At 45.7% G+C, this 25,552-nt stretch overlaps 1 protein-coding gene across 1 annotated transcript in view; it reads right to left on the reverse strand.

Moving 5' to 3' along the window:
• Positions 1–2,632: 2,632 nt before the first annotated feature.
• The window catches only part of LOC147124027 (15-hydroxyprostaglandin dehydrogenase [NAD(+)]-like), a 164,771-nt gene continuing 141,851 nt past the window's right edge, over positions 2,633–25,552 (reverse strand). Inside the window, exon 7 of the mRNA XM_085977731.1 lies at positions 2,633–4,725. Within this exon, the coding sequence (XP_085833857.1) occupies positions 4,593–4,725 (133 nt within the window). The 3' untranslated portion in view covers positions 2,633–4,592. The remainder of the gene's footprint in view (positions 4,726–25,552) is intronic.

The following is a 25,552-nucleotide window of genomic DNA, read 5'->3' on the forward strand; positions in this document are numbered from 1 at the left end:
AGCTAATCCATTGGTGGCGGGATGGTATGGGGCGGACGTGTAGTGCTTAACCCCATTGTTTTTTAAGAACTTCCTGAATTCTTTGGATACAAATTGCGGTCCATTATCAGAGCAGATCTGTTCAGGCAGCCCATTCCTGGCGAATATGATCCTTAATACTGTGATGGTTTTTTCCGTGGTGGTGGAAGACATCTTTATTACCTCCGGCCACATGGAGTGTGCATCCACCGCGATTAAGAACATTGAGTCCATAAATGGACCAGCAAAGGCGATATGTACCCTTTGCCATGGAGATGAGGGCCACTCCCATGGATGTAGAGGGGCTTGTGGTGGGGCATTTTGGACCATCTGGCATCCTAGACAGCTCTTGGTCATTTCTTCGATGTCTCCATCGATGCCTGGCCACCATACAAACGCTCTGGCTAAGTTCTTCATTTTCACTCCACCCAGATGCCCCTCGTGAAGCTCCTTTAGCACTTTATCCTGGAGTTTGGGTGGAATCACCACTCTGGATCCACACATCAAGGTTCCTCGGCACACTGACAGCTGTTCTCTTCTTTGCGAGAATGCTGGCAACAGTGGTTCGCCATGTGCTGGCCATTCCTTCATCGTTAACTCGTAGACTCGTGAGAGAGTCGGGTCATTTCTCGTTTCCTTTTCAATGGTAGAATTTGTCACCGGTAGACATTCCACTATGGTCGAGTGGAACATCTCCATTGGGTCCACTGTAGGCGCCTCTTCTACCATTGGCAACGGTAGGCGCGATAACCCGTCAGCATTCCCATGCTGTTTTGTTCCTTTGTATTCTATGTCATATTGGTGTGCCCCTAGGAAAAGGGACCACCTCTGTAGCCTTTGCGCTATCATAATGGGAACGCCCTTTTTAGGGTTGAATATGGAGACGAGGGGTTGATGGTCAGTCAACAAAGTAAATTTTTGTCCGTGTAGGTAATGGTTGAATTTCTTCACCCCCCACACCAGGCTGAGTGCCTCCCTGTCGATCTGGGCATAGTTACGCTCAGCTGAGTTCAATGAGCGTGACGTAAAAGCTATCGGCCGCTCCGAGCCATCAGGGAATCTATGCGATAATACCGCTCCCACGCCGTAAGGGGATGCATCGCACGCCAGTCTGATTGGCAGTGATGGGTTGTAATGAGCCAACGCTTCCCTGGACGTGATCAAGCCTTTGCATTTATGGAAGGCACGTTTACAGTCTTCGCTCCATTTCCAAATTACTCCCGTTTGTAGCAGTGCGTTAAGAGGGTGCAGAACCGTTGACAAGTTCGGTAAAAATTTATGATAGTAATTTATTAATCCCAGGAACGACCTTAATTGTGAGACATTTTCAGGCGCGGGGGCTTTTACGACCGCTTCAATTTTTTCAGGTGACTTATGCAACCCTTCTTCGTTAATGACATGGCCACAATATGATATTTGTTTCTGGAAAAATTCGCACTTGGGGCGATTTGCTCATAGGTCCCGTTCTCTCAGCCTCGTGAGCACCTGCTCCAAATTGGCAAGGTGCTCGTTGTCGTTTTCTCCTGTTACAAGGATGTCGTCTAGGTAGCATTGAGTCCCCGGAATCCCTTGCAGGACTTGCTCCATAGCTCTTTGCCAGATAGCCGGAGCTGATGCCACTCCGAAAACCAGTCGATTGTACTGGTACAGGCCTTTGTGTGTGTTTATCGTGAGATACTTTTTAGAGGCCTCCTCCACCTCCATCTGTAGATATGCCTATGCTAAGTCAATTTTGGTGAAACGTTTCCCTCCGGATAGTGAGGCGAAAATATCTTCTATCCTCGGAAGAGGATACTGTAACGTGTGAAGAACCGGGTTTACAGTCGCCTTGAAGTCCCCACAGATGCAAATTTTTCTCTGTTCTTCAGATTTATCATTATTTAACGTTTTCTTCATGACCGGGACGATGGGTGTTGCCCACTCGCTCCAATCTACCTTGGATAACACGCCTGCTTTTTCCAAATTCTCCAGCTCTGCCTCGACGGCTGGACGAATTGCATATGGCACCGGCCTTGCCTTAAAAAACTTGGGAATTGCCGCATCTTCCACTTTTATTGAGGCGGTGGCGCCTTTCAGGGTTCCTAGTTCCTGTTGAAACACTTCGTTGGCATTAGCCAAGATTTCTTTTAATCGTCCAGGTATGACGTCATCATAATTTTTTTTCTTACTGGTCACCGTCAGTGCCTGAATGGGGTGCCAGTCTAAACGTATCTTTCTGATCCATTCACGTCCCAACAACGGCGGACCACCATCTTGCAGAATGTATAAATACAACTTCTGTATTTCCTTGCCGTTGTATACAACAAGCACCCTTATTTTCCCTCTGGGGTATACTTTCTGCCCCGTATATGTCTTCAAGATAATGGATGTGTCTTTCAAAGGTATATGCGGAAATAGCCGCTCGTAATCCCGTCGACTTATGACGGTCAGAGCTGATCCTGTATCTAGCTCCATTTTGACTGGGGACCCCGCTATCATGAGGGTAACCCAAATGGTCTGGTAATCTTCTTTGGCAATTACATTATGTAATTTGAGACAGCTTAGTCTCTTGTTTCCGGAGTCGCTATCGCTCTTCTGGTCTTCGGAGCTACTGTCCGTCATCATTTGTACCTTTCTGTACTTTTCCTTATTGACCTTTTTACTGTCAGCAGATTTTTTTCCAGATCTGCATACACGTGCAATGTGTCCCATCTTTCCGCATTGCCTGCATGCTTTGTCCTTGAACCAGCAGTCCTTCTGGTCATGGGTGGATCTGCCGCAGCGATAACATCTCTCAAAACCCCGTGTCATTTCATGGGTGCCGAAGTCCTGTGGCTTTTGCTGTATCTCTGCAGCTCCTCTTGCTGCTGCTTCGTATGATACAGCCACACTGAAAGCCTTGTCCAGTGTCAAATCTTTCTCAGAAAGTAGTCTTTTCTGTGTTCCTTCGCTTAGGAGACTGCAGACGAATTTGTCTCGTAGAGAATCTGCCAGTCCTGCCCCGAATTGGCAGTGCTTTGACAGCTTTCGTAATTCGGTGAGGTAATCAGCGTTACTTTCATTCTTGTGCTGATTCCTCCTGAAGAATTTGAATTGTTCCGCTATCAGCAGCGGTGTTGGGTTTAAGTGCTCCTGTCGGGTATCAACAATCTGCTTAAAATTCTTGTCCATTGGTTTGGCTGGAGTGATCAAGTTTCGTAACAGCCCGTATGTCCTTGCGCCCATCAGATTTAGAAGTACCGATGCCTTTTTATCATCCGCTACTTCATTCGCCTTGCAATATACCTCCGCTCTTTCCACATATGTGGTCCAATCCTCTATATCACTATCGAAAGCAGTAATATTGCCAGTCTTCAGCATCCTGAAAATCAAAAATGGCGCTTCCCGCGCTTTTCCTTCTTCCCCGCCGAGTCAAGATGGCGCCTCCCGCGCTTTCCCACCACTGCCGCTGCTGCCAACGCTGTTCTCCGCGGTTCCCATTGCGACCTGCAGCTTTTCGCGGTATTTCTATTTTTTTTTAATATATATTTTAAATAGTTTCTCCGTTACTTGGAGAACCGTTCCCGTCGTGGAGCGGACCCTCTGGGACTTTCCCCTCCCTCTGCTCAGTCCGAACGCCGACCTGCTTTACAGCACCGGCTGCCTCCTGAGTGTTCCACCCTCTGTCTCTCTTTGCTTCTGCTTTCCGACTTGCTGCCCGGCCCCGCTGCAGAGCCACCCGATCGAGCCCCAGCCCGCCGCAGCCCAGGAAGGATCAGTGCACTACCTGCCACCAGCCCGTTTAGCTGGTGAAACCACAGTTTTTTTTCTTTTTTTTTTGCTTCGACCTTTGTCTGAGGAATCGATCTCCTTGAGGTGCTGCCGAATTGCAGGTAAGTTCGTTTCCAAATCGTCGCCACTGTTAGGTCCGTGTGTTAATGGAGACACGGAATGCAGGAGTTGATTTACCAAGTATTTATTGAACAAAGTCTGGAGGTGAACTAACTACACAAGATGCTATACAGGCTTATATACCCGAGTGGTCACTACCGGTACTACAGTACACAGGGGCTTCAAAAACATAGTTCCTCTTAAAGGTACATACACTACACTTATGTCATACCATATTTTACTGGGACTTTTACTTTGCTCCACCATTAACCTCGCTGAATGCTGGGAGAAGTTAATTATCGTAGCCCCGCCCCTCATTAAAAACAATGGCGATCGCAATTTTCCTGGATTAACGCCGCTGAAAATTTATGGCGCTGGTGGGCTGGCAGTGATTTATTGTTCCTAATAGGATCCGATTCATAACCGTTCTCATGGAACAGAAGCAAATAATTATAACAATTTTAATTTAAATTGACAATTTTCTATCATTTGTGTTGTAATTTGTATTGACAGACAATAACATACTGTTTAAAATTTGTCACTTTATCTTTCATGCATATTCTGGCTTCATGTGGCGTACTGTAAATTGCCTTTTTATTCATGTACAATTTTTCCAATTTGCCTGGCCTTGGCTGCAGTAGCAATGAATGTAACTTTGGAACCTGTGCAGGAAAGTTTGCAAACAGATGCTTCTTGCCAATGGGTAAAATTAGGTCGAGGTCAGTCTACTGTTGGGAGGCAGGCTTTGTCGAATAGTTCTCAAAATGGACGCCCTGGGTTGTTGTGATTTTCATTACTGCTCCATTGAGGCTGTCATCTTCAACCAGTTGTACAAAGCCCTCAGCTATGACTGATGGTCTGTAATACAGAATATGAAGTTCAATGGTACGAAGAATAACTTGAAAAAAAACTTTTCAGTTGGAGAAATGTCATTATAATAAAGCCTTCGAACGGCCCTATGCCCTACTCCTGCTCCTATTTCTTATGCTCTTATGTTAAGAACAAAACTAAAATGAATATTTCCAATGGATCCATAAGAAAGCGAAAAATAGCCTAAAATGGCTTGGTCAAACATCAAATATTTCCCCCTGTGCATTATTAGTTTTAATAAATTTGTAAATACATTGATAAACAAATTTGTTTAAAAACTCAGTGAAACTAATGCAGAAAAAAAGATTGAGGTACGTTTTCAGCTAAAGAAACCTGAAGCTCTGTCACTTTAAACTTTAAAGTAGTGTGGTGATTATTCTTTATGTTAGTAAGAAGTATTGTGATTGGTTGTTTGTTTCCTGCCTTGGGATATATGCTGTAATCTCATTGGTAGTTGATGTCATGTGATTTGTGGTGGCCATCTTAAATTCAGTTCTTTCCAGCCTTTAGTTGGAACTGGGTGTTGAAAGATGTGCTACAGGATTTTTAAGTTAATAAAGCCTAGATTAGAAAGGCAAATCTATTCTTTATTTCAAGTAGTAACTACCACAAGTTTAACCCGCAACTTAATGGAGCTTTGATATACCGAACATGATGAAGAAGTTAGTCCATGGACGGGTTAAACAAAGAGCAAAGATTGAGCTAACCTGAATGAACTGATGGAATTCAGAATGTCAGATTATCACTCACCCCGGTCAGAAAACTTCATCCAAATATTATAGGAGGGTTACAATGTCAGAAACATGTCAGTAACTATTTAACACTTCTTTCCCAGTGCTGGTATTGGCGATTTACATAACAACCTTTCCACTGTATGCTTTTCAAATTCAAAATCTCGCAAAATTATTACATAGGTTGCCACGATTCTAAACAGCGATGGGAATAATATATACTGAGCATCGACAAGGCGAATAGCGATACCATTGATTGGATCTAATGCGGCAGATTTTTTGTTTTAACCTTAGTTTTTATTGGCGCGCCGAGTGTCAGAGATCAAAGACCCTGTGAAGGCCTGATCGGGTTGCCAGCGCCCTGAAGAAGTAACTTGACCTAACTGTTCTCTTGGACAATGCCAACCTTTAGTCTTATGACACTCAATTGGCTGAAAATAAAACAACAGTAAGAACTCATTGTCAACCACTCAGAGGCCAGAATTCTTGATGTCGGCCCACCTCCAGAATGACATGAGAGAAAAAAGGTAAAAGATAATTTCCGAGGCAGCAAAAAAAAATAAAAACAAGGACCGAGAAAATGGAGGACCAGAGAAAAATGGTTGAGCAGAAATGATGTTTTAAAAATGTACCATTTTTACTTTCATTTATAACTGTTTACTTCAGCTGCATCTCTCTCTTCTTCTTAGGCAGTCCTTTGAACCGAGGATGACTTGCTTCCACACTAAAAATGAGTTCTCAGGTGACTGATGAGTCCAATGCGGGACCTACAGTCTCTGTTACAGGCGGGGCAGACGGTGGTTGAAGGGGCGGGTGGGTGGGGTGCTTGGGTTGACGTGCGCTCCTTGCGCTCCTTGCGCTTGGCTTCCGCTCTATGGTTACGATCACAGCTAAAACGCGGCTCCTGACACCTTTATTGCTGTTTGCGAATCAGTGTGTGAGCTGAAAATTTAAAAAGAAATTGGCTGGCTTGGGCAGTGGTGGATTCCTCAAGAGTTGCTGGAGATATTAGAGTCAAAAACTAAGACTAAAAAAAAACTGAAGTAGATTTACACTTAACACTCGGTCCGTGCGATCACCTGGACTGGGTCCGATCGCCTAAGGAGGGTCGGAGAGGAATTTCCCAGAGTGTTTTTTATCCTTATTGGTCCTGAGATTTTTCTCTAGTTTTTTGCTGTGGAGGCTGCGTCATTGAATATATTCAAGGCGGAGCTAGACAGATTTTTGAACGATAAGGGAGTCGAGGGTTATGGGGAACGGGCAGGAAAGTGGAGTTGAGGCCAAGACCAGATCAGCCACGATCTTATCGAATGGCGGAGCAGGCTCGAGGGGCCGAATGGCCGACTCCTGCTCCTGTTTCTTATGTTCTTATGTTTGCCTCTCTCAGGAGTTGCGGAGCGGGTAGAAAATATCTGGTCACGGTGCCCCGACCATCATGAGAGTGGGGCAGGCTTTATGGACCAGCTGGTCTTTTCCTGCCCGTCATTTTCGCACGCAAGCCAAAGTCCTTGAAATGACAAAGCTCAGATATTGGTGTACGAATGTTTCAGGGTATTCATATGGAATTCCACAGGTATGGTCATGAAGTGGCTATGTTACTGGACTAGTAATACCTCTAGCTGCCAGGTAGAGGTGGAAGATTCTCTTTCTTGATGGACATTTGTGAAGCAGTTCGATTCCTACAACAATCCAGCAGCTTCCATAGTCAATATTTTGGTGCCAGCACACAAATGACCAGATTTATTGCATTCATAGTGGTAGGTTACGTGACTGGACTGGTAATCCAGTTAGACAGTGAGCGCAATTCCCAGCACGACATTTTGAGAATTTATTTTAAAATCGAGTAATAAAAAGCTGGCATCAGTAAAAGCGAACGGTGAAAAGCTATTGGATTGCTCACTGATGCTCAGTTTGGGTTCCGCCAAGACCACTCGGCTCCTGACCTCATTACAGCCTTGGTCCAAGCATGGACAAAGGAGCTGAATTCCACAGGTGAGCTGAGAGTCACTGCCCTTGGCATCAAGGCAGCATTTGACCGAGTCTGGCATCAAGGAGCCCTAGTAATACTGAAGTCAATGGGAATCGGGAGGGAAATTCTCCACTGGCTGGAGTCATACCTAGCACAAATGAAGATGGTTGTGGTGGTTGAAGGTCAATCATCAAAGCCCCGGGACATTGCTGCAGGAGTTCCTCAGGGCAGTGTCCTAGGCTCAACCGTCTTCAGCTGCTTCATCAATGACCTTCCCTCCAACATAAGGTCAGAAATGGGGATGTTCGCTGATGACTGCTCAGTGTTCAGTGCCATTCACAACTCCTTAGATAATGAAGCAGTCCATGTCCGCATGCAACAAGACCTGGACGACGTTCAGGCTTAGGCTAATAAGTGGCAGGTAACATTTGCGCCACAGAAGTGCCAGGCAATGACTATCTCCAACAAACGAGAGTCTAAACACTGCCACTTGACATTCAATGGCATTACCATCACCAAATTCCCCACCATCAACATCATAGAAACATAGAGATAGGAACAGGAGTAGGCCATTCGGCCCTTCGAGCCTGCTCCGCCATTCAATGAGATCATGGCTGATCTTCGTCTGAGATCATAGCTGATCTTACCAGTTCAGTACCCCGTCCCCGCCTTTTCTCCGTAACCCTTAATCCCCTTAGCCTTCAGAAATATATCCAATTCTCTCTTGAAAATATTTATTGAATTAGCCTTCACAGCCCTCTGTGGCAGGGAATTCCACAGGCTCACCACTCTTTGAGTGAAGAAATTCTTCCTCATCTCTGTTTTAAATGATTTGCCCGCTATTTTTAGACTGTGGCCCCTGGTTCTGTGCTCCCCGGCCATTGGAAACATTCTCTCTGAATTCAGCCTGTCCAGGCCTGCCATAATTTTATATGTTTCGATGAGATCCCCTCTCAATCTTCTAAACTCCAGTGAGTACAAGCCCAAACTATTTAATCTCTCTTCGTAGGTCATTCCCGCCATTCCAGGTATCAGCCTGGTGAATCGCCGTTGCACTCTTTCCATGGCAAGAACATCCTTCCGCAGATGGGGCGACCAAAACTGTACACAATACTCCAGATGCGGTCTCACCAGCACCTTGCACAGCTGTAGTAAGGTATCCCTATTCCTATACTCGAACCCCCTTGATATGAAGGCCAACATACCATTTGCCTTCTTAATCGCCTGTTGCACCTGCATGCTCTCCTTCAGTGACTGGTGCACAAGAACGCCCAGGTCCCTCTGCACTTCCCCATCTCCCAATCTATTGCCATTTAGATAATAATCTACCCTCCTGTTTTTACCCCCAAAGTGGATAACCTCGCATTTATCCACATTATAGTGCATCTGCCACGTATCCGCCCATTCCCCCAACCTGTCCAAATCGCACTGTAGCCTCCTGACATCCTCATCAGAGCCCACCCCTCCTCCTAGTTTAGTGTCGTCAGCGAATTTGGAAATATTGCATCCAATTCCCTGATCCAGATCATTTATATATATTGTGAACAGCTGGGGTCCCAGGACAGATCCTTGCGGCACCCCGCTGGTCACTGCCTGCCACTCCGAAAACGAGCCGTTTATTCCAACTCTCTGTTTTCTATCCGCCAGCCAGTTCTCTATCCACGTTAATACTTTGCCCCCAATTTCATGAGCCTTAATTTTGCATGATAATCTTTTGTGTGGAACCTTATCGAAGGCTTTCTGGAAGTCAAGGTACACCACATCCACTGGCTCTCCCCCATCTATTTTACCAGTTACTTCCTCAAAAAATTCCAGCAGATTAGTCAAACACGATTTACCCTTTGTAAATCCATGTTGACTCTGTTCGATCCTTTCCCCATTTGTCAAGTGCTCCGCTATTTTATCCTTAATAATGGACTCTAGCATTTTGCCCACAACCGATGTAAAGCTTACTGGTCTATAATTCCCTGCTTTCTCTCTACCCCCCTTTTTAAATATTGGGGTAACATTAGCTACCCTCCAATCCACGGGTACTGTTCCCGAGTCAATGGAGTTCCGGAAGATGATCCTTAGAGCATCTGCTATCTCCAGGGCCACCTCCTTAAGTACCCTAGGATGTAGTTTATCAGGCCCCGGGGATTTGTCGGCCTTCAGTCCCCTCAACTTACCCAACACCATATCCCTAGAGATACTAATTTCTGTCAGCTCCTCCCTCTCATTAGTCCCTATGTTTGCCGATATTCCTGGGAGGTTATTTGTGTCCTCCTTTGTGAATACAGAACCAAAGTATGAGTTTAATTGGTCTGCCATTTCCTTATTCTCCATTATATATTCTCCCGAATCGGACTGCAAGGGACCGACTTGGGATTTTACCAGTCTTTTCCTCCTGATATACCGATAAAAGCTTTTGCAGTCTGTCTTTATGTTTGCTGCAAGTTTACTTTCGTATTCTATTTTCCCCTTCCTGATTAATCCCTTTGTCCTCTTTTGCTGTATCCTGTACTGCCCCCAATCTTCCGGTCTGGTGCTTTTTTTTGCCAGTTGATATGCCCTTTTTTTTGATTTTATGCTGTCCCTAATTTCCCTCGTTATCCACGGTTGAGTCACCTTTTTAGGTTTATTTTTATGCCAAACCGGTATAACATGTTCTGGAATTCTTCCATTCTATCTTTGAATGCTTGCCATTGTCTCTCCACTGTCAATCCCCCCAGAAACACCACCCAATCAATCTTACCCAATTCCCGTCTCATACCCTCGTAATTCCCGGGGGTCACTAAAGACCAGAAACTTAACTGGAACAGCCACATAAATATTGTGGCAACAAGAGCAGGTCAGAGGCTGGGTATTCTGCGGTGAGTGTCTCACCTCCTGACTCCCCAAAGCCTTTCTACCATCTACAAGGCACAAGTAAAGAGTGTGATGGAATACTCTCCACTTGCCTGGATGAGTGCAGCTCCAACAACACTCAAGAAGCTCGACACCATTCAGGACAAAGCAGCCCGCTTGATTGGCACCCCCTCTACCACCTTAAGCATCCACTCCCTCCAGCTTACCGTGGCTGCAGTGTGTACCATCTACAAGATGCACTGCAGCAACTCGCCAAGGCTTCTTCAGCAGCACCTCCCAATCCCGCGACCTCTTCCACCTAGAAGGACAAGGGCAGCAGCCGAATGGGAACACCATCACCTCCAAGTTCCCCTCCAAGTCACACATCATCCTGACTTAGAAGCATATCATTATCACTTCATCCTTCATTGTTGCTGGGTCAAAATCCTGGAACTCCCTCCCTAACAGCACTGTGGGAGTACCTTCACCACATGGACTGCAGCGGTTCAAGAAGGCGGCTCACCACCACCTTCTAAAGGGCAATTAGTTGTGGGCAATAAATGCTGGTTTTGCCAACGATGCCCACATCCCTTAAAAATGAATTAAAAAAAACAATTTCCTATTCACTAATGTCCTTCAGGGAAGGAAATCTTCCATCCTTACCCGGTCTGGCCTACATGTGACTCCAGCCCCATGCCAACGTGGTTGACTCTGAACTGCCCTCTGAAGTAGTTTGGTTTGCTATCAAGTTGCTCAGTTGCAGAAGGGGCAAATTGTGGATGGGCAATAAAGGCCGGCCTTGCCAACGATGGTGGCTACATCTCAAGAATGAATCATTTTTTCCCCCTCCTCGTCGGCTATTTAACAGCAGTATTAACCTGCTTGTGTACTAATATTTGCCCATCACAATTTTTAGGCTATAATTACAAACTGGCAAAATTATGCTAAAAGGGTTGCATAGCAACAGGCGTTCTAAGGTGGGCTGCTCCGTGACTGAACCTGGCATCTGACACAATCAGCAACCTTCCTAAAATACCAGAGCTCACAAACTGAAAATGCAAGGCAGGTGCCCAGATTAAGTGCAGTCGGTTCCTGTGAAGTTACAGGTGTGCCATCATAACTGGGTATGGTAGCCTAGTGTTTTGATGGTATTGGAGGAGTAGCCTAGAGGTTATGAGTTCAAATTCCCACCATGGCAAATTCTGAAACTGGTTTCAGCTGATTTTGATCATTTGTGGGCTAGTTCTATGAAATGATTGTGAAAGCTGCTGGATTCTTGTAAAAACAGAGGAACTAACTGCGACTCTAACGAACTCCGATGTCTAATGGAATGTTGGCCTTTATTGCAAGGGGTATGGACTATAAAAGTAGGGAAGTTTTGATGCAACTTTACAGGGCACTGGTGAGACCGCACCTGGAGTACTGTGTACAGTTTTGGTCTCCATATTTAAGGAGAGATATACTTGCATTGGAGGCAGTGCAGAGAAGGTTCACTCGGTTGATTCCTGGGATGAAGGAGTTGACGCATGACGAAAGGTTGAGCAGGTTGGGCCTATACTCATTGGAGTTTAGAAGAATGAGAGGTGATATTATTGAAACATATAAGATTCTGAGGGGGATTGACAGGGTGGATGCTGAGAGGATGTTTCCCCTTGTGGGGGTATCTAGAACTAGGGGGCATAGTTTCAAAATAAGGGGTCACCCATTTAAGACAGAGATGAGGAGGAATTTCTTCTCTCAGAGGGTCGTGAATCTTTGGAATTCTCTATCCCAGAGAGCTGTGGGGAGGCGGAGTCATTGAATATATTCAAGGCGGAGATTGACAGACATTTGAACTACAGGGGAGTCAAAGGGGTACGGGGAGAGAGCGGGAAAGTGGTGTTGCGGCCAAGATTGGATCAGCCATGATCTCATTGAATGGCGGAGCAGGCTCGAGGGGCCAATTGGCCGACTCCTGCTCCTGTTTCTTATGTTCTTATGACCCCTGTCCCACATCATGTGGTTGGTTCTTATTAACCTCAAGGCAACTAGGAATGGCTAATAAATACTGTCTTGCCAGTGTTACTCATACCACAAGAATGAAAAAGCTTGTTATATAATTGACCACATTTCTAGTTTGATATTTTTATCAGTAAGCAGGAAGTTCAATTTAATATTGCAGGTAATTGTAAAGTGTTGCAGTTCTAAGAGCGTAGGATTACATAGGATATACAGCACAGAAACAGGCCATTCGGCCCAACCAGTCCATGCCGGCGTTTATGCTCCACTCGAGCCTCCTCCCGTCATTCCTCATCTAACTCTATCAGCATAACCCTCTATTCCCTTCTCCTTCATATGCTTATGTAGCCTCCCCTTAAATGCATCTATCTCTTCTTAGGCAGTCCCTCGGAACCGAGGATGACTTGCTTCCACATTAAAAATGAGTTCGCAGGTGACTGATGAGTCCAATGCAGGACCTACAGTCTCTGTCACAGGTGGGGCAGACGGTGGTTGAAGGGGCGGGTGGATGGGGTGCTTGGGTTGACGTGCGCTCCTTGCGCTGCCTGTACTTAGCTTCCGCTTGCTCCTGGCGAAGAGACTCAAGGTGTTCGGCGCCTTCCCAGATGCTTCTCCTCCACTTTGTGCGGTCTTGGGCCAGGGATTCCCAGGTGTCGTCTATACTATTTGCCTCAACCACTCCCTGCGGTAGCGAGTTCCACATTCTCATCATCCTCTGGGTAAAGAAATTTCTTCTGAATTCCCTATTTGATTTCTTGGTGACTATCTTATATTGACGGCCTCTAGTTATGCTCTTCCCCACAAGTGGAAACACTCTCTTTGTATCCACTCTATCAAAACCTTTCATAATTTTAAAGACCTCTATTAGGTCACCCCTCCACCTTCTTTTTTCAAGAACATTAGAAATAGGAGCAGGAGTAGGCCATACAGCCCTTCGAGCCTGCTCTGATGGATGACGTCATCCAAATATTAAACTTTTTCCTCTTTTGTGAATTCAAGCCCCATTCCAAGACCGGGGCCCATAACCCAGACTGACACCTCGGTGTAGTCCTGAGGGAAGGCGTTAGTAGAGGCTTGGTCCTTCAGATGATACGTTGAACTGAGCCTGGTGGATGTAAAAGATCCCATTTTCTTGAAGAGCAGCAAACACCATTCATCCCTCAACAAAGGAAAGATTAACTGGCCACTTATCTCACTTACTGCTTGTGGAACCACGATGTCTGCAAATTAACAATACTGACTGCTCTAAGAAGGAACTTGTTAGTTTTGAAGTGCCTTGAGATGGACTAACTATGTAAGAAGGTAAGCTATTTCTTTATGTGAGTAGCAATTGGGATGTAAGGTGCATCGGAGATAACAATCTGTTAGCACTGGATAATACTGGAAAGAGTATGGGTTCCTGATGCTTTCCTCTTGATCTCTTCAATAGGTGAAAAAACATCACACTGACAATATATTTCAGTCTAAACTACATTTTGTCGATCAGTTGAAAGAAATCTACACAGAAGAGAGTACTTAACTTTCACTGGCACATGAAACTGCCTTCTGAGTCAAACACAACAAATCGTTTTGAGATTCCTATCGTCCTTCTCAGAGTCTTTGTACAGAATTTTTCACTAAATTGGTCAAACCATTATCTGTCTTTATTTTTGCCTCTGAGGAATTTGGTGGCTGGTGTCTGGGATTGGGGGGCGCGGTGGGCAGGGGTATGGTGTGTAGAAGTCACACCGTGACAGTATGGGACAGACTTGATGGAGCAGCTGGTCTTTTCTTGCCCTTAGTTTTCATACTTTAGGTATTCGGAAACTACAGGCCAGCCAGCCTAACGTCGGCGGTGGGGAAACGTTTAGAGACAATAATCCGGGACAAAATTAATTGGCATTTGGAAAAGTATGGGTTAATAAATGAAAGTCAGCATGGATTTGCTAAAAAGCAAATTTGCTTGACTAACTTGATTGAGTTCTTTGATGAAGTAACGGAGACGGTTGATGTTGTGTGTGTTGTCTTTCAAAAGGTCTTTGACAAAGTACCACATAATAGGCTTGCTAGAAAGATTAAAACCCATGGGATTAAAGGGCCTGTGGCAGCGTGGATACAAAATTGGCTAAGGGACAGAAAGCAGAGAGTAGTGGTGAACGGTTGTTTTTCCGCCTGGAGGGAGGTACACAGTGGTGTTCCCCAGGGGTCGGTATTAGGACCACTGCTCTTTTTCATACATATTAATGACTTCGATTTGGGTATACAGGGCATCATTTCAAAGTTTGCAGACGACACGAAACTTGGAACTGTAGTAAACAATGAGGAGGATAATATCAGAATTTGGGAGGACATAGACAGACCTGTGAAATGGACAGATAAATGGCAGATGAAATTTAACACAGAGAAGTGTGAAGTGATACATTCTGGTAGGAAGAATGAAGAGCGGCAATATGAATTAGATGGTATAATTTTAAAGGGGGTGCAGGAACAGGGAGACCTGGGGGTGTATGTACACAAATCTTTGAAGGTGGCAGGACAAGTTGAGAAGGCTGTTAAAAAAGCACATGGGATCCTTGGCTTTATTAATAGAGGCATAGGGGGAAAAATTCAGTTGATTTGCACCTCCCATTAGCGCCCTAAGAGGGCGCTAACGGGGTGCAAAGCAGCTAGTGCCCGGGTGCGGCGCCGCTAATGCCCCCCCGAAATTCAACGGAAGGTTAGCAGCGGTGGTAAGCATTAGCGCCCCGTGGTGCTGCACCACTGGTGATGACATCATCGGCGTGCGCAACACCTCACTCGAACCCCGGCTGCGATCTTCAGTAGCGCCCCCTGAATTACCGGCGGACGCTATGTCCGACAGGGTCGGGGGGCCTACCTGCGGCCGGGGCGGCGCAAATTAAAGGGGAGGTGTCAGCCGGCCATTTTTGTTGCTGGCCACCTGCCAGCACCTGCCCCCGGTGCCGTCCCCGGCCTCCTGTGCAGGCCCCCCACGGGGTGCTGGCTGCGCTCCGTGAGCCCGGCACTTCTCTTGAGTGCCGGGCTCTTTTGCCGGCAGTCCGATCCCTGGTGGCCCAGCTGGGCCCCGGGTCGTGCTGCGCTAGGCCTCTTCCCTTTAATAAGGGGAGGAAGGCCTGCAGTACCGCGGCACGTAGTGCTGCAGCACGTGGCACCGCGATATTCACTCGCAGCGCCCCAAGAGGGAGGCGGGGCGTTTCCAGTAGCACCCCGCCTCCCTCTTGGGGCGCTACCAGTGAATTTTGGGAGTGGGGGTGCTAACTTTGTTGGGGCGCTAAAAGTAGCCCCCCAAAGGGGGCATGACCCAATTTTGCCCCAATAGAGTACAAAAGCAAGGAAGTTATGCTTGAAGTAAGATTTAAAAATGAGCGTAACAGGGCACGTTTAGTAGAACGCAATTGCGCAGCAAAATGTTTAAAGATGAAATGTACTAATTACTCGTATGTTTAATTGCAGAAATGACCATACCAGTTTAGAGAGATGAAACTTACAAAAAGAGACAATGACATAACCCTTTTCTGGAAAAACGAAACTCAGTAGTGGTCAAGAGAGAGAGGGTCTCGTTTCTCAGAAATCACATGACCTGATGACTCATTTCCAAGAAATCAGAGGGGCCACAGGCCCATACAGTGAAAAGTGAAACTTATGTTATTGGTTACCTTGTAGAAGTTAGGCACACCTAATTAGTGATTAATGTATAGACTTTTAAATCGATTGGACCTCTGGAGTAGGAGGTCTCGGAATATGTGTATAACTGTGTAAACCTCAAGAGATTCGGTGGAGTTGGAGCCTTGTGTTGGGACGCAAGAGCCATAGCTCCCCAGGCCTGAATAAACCGTTTTTACTTCAATTATTGGGTCTGTCTTTCTTACAACAAGCCAGTGTTGTCGACTGTGTATATCACTCAGTCCACACTTTGGGGGCTTACATCAATTGGCGACGAGGATGGGATGCGCGTTCTGAACCAGACTCTCGGACAGCGTTAACCTAGGACGGGTGAGTATGTTTTAATTACCACCTGTAAAATTAGGGGTTAACTGCTGGCGAGACGTTGAGTCAGAATCGACGTATAAAAGAACTATAAAAAGAAAGACACCTTTACTTGAAGGCGGTTAAAAAGTAAACTGCAGTAGGGGTAGGGGCAGGTAGTTCCCTACCAACCTTTGGGACAGGTAGTTCCCTAAGGACCGTGAGGTGGGAAAACCTCGGTAGGGACAGGTAGTTCCCTACCAACCTTTGGGACAGGTAGTTCCCTAAGGACCGTGAGGCGGGAAAACCTCGGTAGGGACAGGTAGTTCCCTACCAACCTTTGGGACAGGTAGTTCCCTAAGGACCGTGAGGTGGGAAAACCTCGGTAGGGACAGGTAGTTCCCTACCAACCTTTGGGACAGGTAGTTCCCTAAGGACCGTGAGGTGGGAAAACCTCGGTAGGGACAGGTAGTTCCCTACCAACCTTTGGGACAGGTAGTTCCCTAAGGACCGTGAGGCGGGAAAACCTCGGTAGGGACAGGTAGTTCCCTACCAACCTTTGGGACAGGTAGTTCCCTAAGGACCGTGAGGCGGGAAAACCTCGGTAGGGGCAGGTAGTTCCCTACCAACCTTTGGGACAGGTAGTTCCCTAAAATCCGTGAGATGGCGAAATCTCAACAATTGAATGAATGGGTGCACCGTGGTGAGTGAATGAGATAAAACCCTACGGTCATAAAGAGGTTAGAACGGACAAGGGTGAGGTCTGTCCCCAGCACCTAGCCTGAGCTTGAATTAAGAGGACAGTAGTCCCACGTGATGGCCAGGATCAAGTAGGACGCCGGGAGCTACAGATCCCACAGTACCGAAACCTCGGAACTAAAGGGTTGGTGTGTGTCTAACGAAACGAAGTGACTAACAGAAAGCAAGAAATTAACTAAGGTGACGCTATAGGGGCGAACAACGTAGCGTACAAACCTAATTCACCAATACCGTGAATTAAGCATTAAACGTAGCAGTTAGTTATGACTAAGAGGGTGGAAGAAGAATCCTCAAAGGACCTGGATTCTATAACCCGACTCCTGGAAAATAAAAAGAAACAGTGCAGAGAGCCAAAGGCTTGGTGGGGAGGAGCTAAAGATAAAGAGGCAACAGATAATGTAAGGAATTGAAACAGAAGGGAGAGATAAAGAAGGAAAAAGATCTAATTTGCAGGCGAACCAATTTGAAACCCCAGCAAAAAAAAAACAAAAAACAAACAAACAGGGATTTGGAAACTAGGGAAAGCTGTTGAGTCACAGATTTAAAAAGGAAGGAAAAGATAAACTTAAAGCTTTACCAACATGGAAGTTATTAGCATCTGTACCAAGACAAGTAAAACACGAGATTTGCTGAGTGAAAGGAACCTTAGACATATGCTGAAATTACAATTTGTATAAAAATGTGTGAGTGTGGATGTTTTCCTGATTAGGAATGTTTAAGAGGATTCAATATTCCTTTGTCTGAAAATCTGTCCGTTAAGAAAAAGAAATGTCTGCTGTGTGTTGTAGCTCCACCCACTTCTCTGTGTTAAAGTAAAAGCATTTAACCCCTTTGTCTTGTCGGGGATTTTGGAAGTTTAAGAATGTGCAAATAAGATTGTGCCCTCAGAATGAAGAAACCTATTACAATTTGAGTTAAGCTGAAGTGTAAAAACTGAGAAGAGCAACAAAAAGTTTGTTTAATGAAAGATTAAGTTTCAGTCTAAGATCTAACCTTGGAGTTATGAGGTAAATTAACCTATTAAAACCAGACTTTCATTGTGGCCACAGTGAAATTCTGGTTGATGTAAATTGGTGTAGTCCAAATTGAATAAGATAACTCAACTCCGCAAGAATATCCGATAGTGGCAGGTCCCTTTACAATATTTAATTGACTATGGTACTGGAAGCCTTATAGAAGGCGGGACTAGAGTTAAACCTTAGAAAGGTATAGGTAGGGAAGGATGAAGTAGTCGACCTAGGATACATAGTGACACAAGGGAAGAGACAAATGCCCAAAAACAGATGGGAGGGGCATTAGGACTGGCTGCGTGCTTTGATTGCTCGCAAGCTTCTAGGGATGGCAGCAGGAAGGGACCGCGCCAGAGAGGGGAGGGGGATCCGAGGATGTTTGTTGATGCATTGGTAGGGGGCCGACAGTGCAAAATGTTAATAGACACAGGAGCCACAATCTCATTGACAGACTTACCCTTGCCCCGAACGAAACTTTCAGTTAGTATAGCAGGAATCGGTGGACGAAGAATCAGGGCTTATAAGGGCGAAACAGTCTTACTAGAAATTGGATGTATAATAATACCTACCCAGTTGTGGGTATGCGAGAACACCGAAGGAACAATCCTAGGGATAGATATACTGCGAGAAGTAGGAGCTTTAGTCGACCCTAAAGCGAATGAAGTGTACTGGCCCCCAGATTATAAGTCAAACAAACAGGCAGGCCCGGGAAACAAAGTAGAAATGGCCCAGCCTATACAGGATTTGATCAAAGGGGGGTAGCCAAAGGAAAATGTGTAAACCTATATAGATAGTCGGAATGCCTTTGGGGTGGTGTCTGATTACATGATAGCGGGAGTAGGCAGGGATATATGACACCAGGAGAAGACCCGTAAGAGACAAGAATATAATCAAAGAATTAGTAGGAACCTCTCTCCTACCCAAAGAGTCCGTAATAATAAATTAAAGCACACAAGAGGATGGGCAGCTAAACGATCAACTGAGAGAGGGAATCTGACCAATGAAGCCCAAATGTTCATGTTGAGTCAAAGTGTGAAACCACAACTGTCTTTCAGTCAGGGATGTTTTTTGGGTTGCGTGAAGTGACGCAATAATGTTTAGCTCCACCTTCAAAAGCCTGCGAAGGAGTTAACCCTTTCCACTGACAGCTGTTTGAGTTCACGAAGCAACAACTTCAGTATTACTGAATAGAATTTAAAGATATTGGACATTATTAAATTTAAGTTTCTTAATGTTAAGCTGATATTTCCCCACAGTGATAGAAGGAAAATTAGGATTTGATAAATGGAAGTTATCTTATAAACTAATTGCAGCACCGTCTCAAACGGCCGGGAGACTGCTGGGGAGGCTGTCCGGTTACCCAAAGATAAATCTGGACAGATAGTTAGAGACATGAGGCCAAAGACCAACAGATTATACGGGATCGAGAACAGGATACACGGGACGACCAGAAGGAGGTCTTTGCAATAGACAGCAAAGTGATAGCAGAAATAATACCAGCCAAACCAGGGCTAGCACCCAGATGGTCAGGACCTTATGAAGTATTAATGAATAATGACACGTGCTCATGTAGATGGGTCTGGAACGGGTAAAGGAAGGTGGAAACACTGGACCCAGTTAAAAATATATAAGAAAGACAATGAGTAAACCAGAGATGGTGCCCTTTTTGACAGAGTGAGGAGTATACTAGAAGATATAAAGAATGGGAAGGGGAGTTACTACATATATCAATGATAGGGCTGTGTATGATGATATTATATGCCATAGTTTGCATCTTCAGGTATGTCTGGGGACAGAGCCACAGAACAAGAAATGAACCAGATGTACAGCATTTTGAACTGATAAAATGTATAAGAGCAGAATAATTCTAACTGGCTGGTGACGACCAGCCCCCTTTTTGTAATTACAGGAACATTGGACGTCCGGAATGAGATGGAGCGTCCTCGCCTTGATTCTAGGGATAAATATAAGTATTGCCATTATCGAGGGGGATTAGTAATAAGGAGAACACTGGATGAGGTGTATTCTAGTGTAGCACATAGAGTTACTAAGCTTGCCATTAATATGAGTACTTTTGAGATACAAAACAAACCTGGAACTCCCTGTGGATAAAACAATTAGAGGATCCACAGGAAAAATCTATCTTACAAAGATGTAAGAAACGGGGAGTATTGGAAACGACCGGAGCAGGGTATGCGGCCGGGTTAGCAACAGTTAATAGCTTGGACATAGAAGGAGTAAACGAAGGAGTAGAAGAATTACAAGCAAAAATAGAGAAGTTACTAAAACAAGCTACTGGAAATAGCCGGCAATTGACACTGGCAGGGAAACCAAACAATAATGCAATTGTCGGGGGTGGAAGAGATAGTAGCCCCCCATGCAGAAACAATCAATACAATTATTGATAGACTTAATAATGCTTCTCGCCAAACCGATAAGGAACTAATATGTGCCACGTAGGGCTCATGGCTATTGTTGAATGCTCAGCATAACATGAGGCAAATAAATAATGAACAGATCCCTGATTGGATTACTAATAAGGATCTGGAACCTTGGATTGACACAAATAAAAGCCTATGTAAGGAATGTAAAATGGGACAAGTATACCGGGCAGGCGATTGTCTGACCCCATGGACTAAGATGATTGGCTTTGTACTGGCCATCCCACAATTCCCAGAAGGGGGACAACTCCGATACGACGTGATTAATATAGGAGAAGTACAAAGGGAAAGTGGGTTAAATATCATGATGTCCCTACCAAGGTGCTTTGGGAAAGGGATGAAGATAATAAACAGAAGAATGAAACCTAAAGGGGGGTGGTAGTGGACGGGTGCCACCACAAGGGAAGGACATGGGTGTGCACACACCCCCCCACCGAGGGAGACACATCCGAGTACGGATTTACAAAAATTACCAATTGCACCCTCGAGGTTCACCCAAGGGGATACACTGGACCTGGGTAGCATCAAGGAACAATGGGACCTGTTGTGTCACCACAATTGAACAGAAATATGAATATCAAGATATGGCTTATACCATTCCCCAACCAAACCGTTGTTTTGGTCTAAAGATACCTACACAGATAGGAAAACCTGGTCATTTGATAATATGGGACTTACTAAAAAGGGTTGAAACTTATGTCATACCAGAGCCAAAGGCAATTCCTAAGTTAGAGGAAGCTTGGCAGAAGTTACGGCAGGAAACGAAGGAAATTTTAAGTACTATCATAAAATAGAAGAAGGCTTAAAGAAACAACAGAAAGACATTAGTGCAACATTAGAGGAAACTCACCCACTTCCTCATATTTTGATAATTGGGGACCAGGATGGTCGGGGACTGTGGGCGCCTCGGTGGTACAAGGCATAATGATATTCCTCTTGATTGTTATTCTGATATATTGTGTATTTTTATTTCTCCAGCGCCTTTGTGCCAGAATGAGTAAGGCCGAAATTGGTGCGGTGAAGGAAGTAGAGCCTGAGGAGGGGCAGGTAGCGATGTTAAGAATGGACAACTCCCCCGCCTCTCCAAGGCAAATGGTGTAAGATGCGATGGGAAGCCCTGAAATTATATGGGATTAATTGGGCATGGTAATTAAAGACCGGGCCGGCCAACCGTAAGATGGAGGTGGCAGAAGGAGGGTGGCAGAAGGAGGGTGGTGAATGAGGACTGGTGTGTGATGACAGTCTCGAATTGGCACGTCACACACCCCACGTGGGAATGAGGGACAGGCTTGAGCAGAAAAGCCTCAACCATTAGTGCAGGGTCTAAGGGGCCCCGGGAATGGTTACACCAGAAGGAGTGCATAAAGGAAAGACCACCCTAAAGGAAAGCCCACCGTAGAGGAAAGACCACCATACCACAGAGGGGGGAAGTCGGCCTCCCAATTGATAGGACATATACATGTATAACCTAGACTGGTAGAAGGCCAGGGAGTGCACGCTCTGGCAGACACCAGGCAGTGGACATGCATGTTGACCTGTTTTGGAACAATTGTCCAAAAGGTCAAAAGGAGGGACTGAAGTAAGATTTAAAAATGAGCGTAACAGGGCACGTTTAGTAGAACGCAATTGCGCAGCAAAATGTTTAAAGATGAAATGTACTAATTACTCGTATGTTTAATTGCAGAAATGACCATACCAGTTTAGAGAGATGAAACTTACAAAAAGAGACAATGACATAACCCTTTTCTGGAAAAACGAAACTCAGTAGTGGTCAAGAGAGAGAGGGTCTCGTTTCTCAGAAATCACATGACCTGATGACTCATTTCCAAGAAATCAGAGGGGCCACAGGCCCATACAGTGAAAAGTGAAACTTATGTTATTGGTTACCTTGTAGAAGTTAGGCACACCTAATTAGTGATTAATGTATAGACTTTTAAATCGATTGGACCTCTGGAGTAGGAGGTCTCGGAATATGTGTATAACTGTGTAAACCTCAAGAGATTCGGTGGAGTTGGAGCCTTGTGTTGGGACGCAAGAGCCATAGCTCCCCAGGCCTGAATAAACCGTTTTTACTTCAATTATTGGGTCTGTCTTTCTTACAACAAGCCAGTGTTGTCGACTGTGTATATCACTCAGTCCACACTTTGGGGGCTTACATCAATGCTAAACCTTTATAAAACACTGGTTCGGCCCCAGCTGAAGTATTGTCTTCAATTCTGGGCACCACACACTTTAGGAAGGATGTTAAGACCTTGGAGAGGATGCAGAGGATGCACTCACACCCATCATAATGAAGTGTTTCGAGAGACTGGTCCTGGCTCACATCAAAGCCAGTGTTCCCGCCTCTCCTGACCAACACCAGTTTGCCTATCGTGCAAACAGATCAACGGAGGATGCAATCACAACTGCTCTACACTCTGCACTGAATCACTTAGATGGTAAAGAGACCTACATCAGAATGCTGTTCATAGACTACAGCTCAGCATTCAACACTATCGTCCCCAACAAGCTGGCCACCAAACTCCACACTCTTGGCCTGAACACTTCCCTCTGCAACTGGACCCTGGACTTCCTAACAAACAGACCCCAGTCTGTCAAATTAGGTAAACACACAGCCCCCCCCTGACCCTGAACACGGGGGCCCCACAAGGATGTGTGCTGAGCCCCCTCCTCTACTCCCTCTTCACCCACGACTGTGTGGCTGTTCATGGTTCCAACACCATCATCAAGTTTGCGGATGATACCACGGTATGTAGTGTATGTACCCGTCTACCTTTAAGAGAACTATTGTATGTAACCGTCCACCTTTAAGAGAACTACTTTAGGTGTTGCACTACTTTGTTGGCTTCTGTATACTGTAATACCGACGGTGACCACACCGGTATATAAGTGCTGTGTCAGGATTTATTGGGCAGATTCGCCCTGACCTTCGAATAGTAAAGTCCTGTTTTAAGTTACTCTGGTAGTCTGTGTATTAATTAACTAAACAACCCACAGACTTTACAGGGTAAGCCATTTAGGACAGAGATGAGGAGGCATTTCTTCACCCAGAGAGTGGTGAACCTGTGGAATTGTCTGCCACACAAGGCAGTTGAGGCCAATTCATTAAATATATTCAAGAAGGAGTTGGATATATTTCTTGAGGCTAAAGGGATCAAGGGATATGGGGAGAAAGCAGGGACAGGGTTGATCAGATTAAATGGCGGAGCAGGCTCGAGGGGCCGAATGGCCTTCTCCTGCTCTTATCTTCTATGTTTCTATAACCCTCTTTGGTACAGAACTGTCACTCAAGCCAGATCAAAGACACAATCCGGAGTATGGAGGTACTTGACGAGCAAACGTGCACCTCATCAGGGGCTCCCATACCCAGGAGCTGCGAGATGCTGGAGATAAAGCCTTCAGTTTTTATCCCCATTGCTCTTCGATCCCAGTGACTTAGAGAAATGGATGAAAAAACATCCAGTACAAAAGCAAAATACTGCGGATGCTGGAAATCTGAAATAAAAACAGAAAATGCTGGAAACACTCAGCAGGTCAGGCAGCATCTGTGGAGAGAGAAACAGAGTTAACGGGCGGGATTTTCTCAGCCCCAAGGAGGCGGGCATGGAGGCGGGGCTGCCGGTAAAGTAGCAGAAAGTGGGGGCGGATGGCAAACCTGCCTCCATCCCGCCTCCGTGCCCTTTTGCCAGGAGGCGGCTGTAACGGCTTCAGCGGCACTTCCCTCTGCTCGCCGCCTGAGGGCGGTTTTTGAGGCTTCGGTGCGCTGCTGCCGTGCCTTTGGGCCCCTCTCCTCACCTGTTTCTCGAGTAATTGATCTCATTAGAGTAATCAGGCTAGTTAATAAAGTTGTTTGGTTTTGTCCCCCTCTTTTTGTATAGACCCAAAAAAAACATTAAACAAATACATTTGGTTTTGTCCCTGTTTTGTCTCTATGCCTCTGGACTCACCTGTGTCTTGTTAATGTATTTATCTCCTGTCTCATTTGATTAATTATGTCACGTGACCACTCTGGCCTGTATTTAAGCTTCCTGTTTCCTGTCCTCTTTGCTCAGTCCTGGGTTCGCCTGCCTGCAGGTAGCAGTTCTCTTGAGTCTCTCTGTGTTTTTGAGGTTCAAGGAATTGCCTTTCGAGTGTTACCCTGTTTCTATGTAGTCGAGTCTCAAGGAAGCATCTTTCAAGTTCTACCTGGTCTCGAGTCCTTGGATAGGTTTCCTGCACTTGGGTCTACTACCGAAACCCTAGCAAAACGGCCCCGTGAATGCACGGCCCCGTGACAGCGGGAAGATGTGTTGCTTCAGGTCCCGTCTGCTTGAGGTGGGAAAGGCAATTAGTCCTTTTAACTGCCTGTTAGCAGGTAGTTAACAGGCAGAAAAAAGGATCAGTGCCATTTTACCTTCACAGGTGAAGGCTTCCCGACCTCGGAGAACCCCGCCGGGTTGGAGGAGACTTGGAGGAGGTCTGCGGCGGTCGGAGGCACCTGGAAGTAAGGTGTAGAGGTGAGTGATGGATGCAAGTGTGGAGTGGTAAGTATGGAAGGTGAGTGTAAGTGTTAAAAAGTGCTCACTTACCTTGTTTTCTGCCTACAGCCTTCATCCATCCTGGATCGGGAGGCCCAACATCTTCCTTGTCGATTTAACAGTCTGGCTGTTGGGTCCCCCGACCCAACAGCCATCTGAAATCTACAAAGTTGAAAGGTTTGTTGAGTCCTGAACACAAGGCCTCATCAAACTACAGAGAATGTGAAGCTGTCAAACACAGACAGAGCTGTCAAACGCTGACATTTCTTCTTTCAAGAAGTCTTGACAGATAACACGTCAGACGTTGATGTGCTCTGTCAGTGACTTCCCCCCAATTGGCCTGCTGAGCCTGCAGGGCGGGCTTAACAAGGTCAATCAGGGGAAATTCCCTCTGGTTGGTCAGGAGATGATGGAGGTGGGACATTGACCTGACAAGCAGCAGTCCTGCCTCCAACTCGTCTCCATTGAGAAAATCCAGCCCATTTCAGGTCGATGACCTTTCATCAGAACTGGAAAAAGTTAGAGATGTAACAGATTTTAAACAAGTGCAGGGGCAGAGAAAGGGGGGCAGGGGAGGAAAGAACAAATGGGAAGATCTGTG

Source organism: Somniosus microcephalus, chromosome 1 (genome assembly GCF_052327205.1).
Source record: "Somniosus microcephalus isolate GS21.2 chromosome 1, FLI_Smic_1.0, whole genome shotgun sequence".
Classification (NCBI taxonomy): Eukaryota; Metazoa; Chordata; class Chondrichthyes; order Squaliformes; family Somniosidae; genus Somniosus; species Somniosus microcephalus.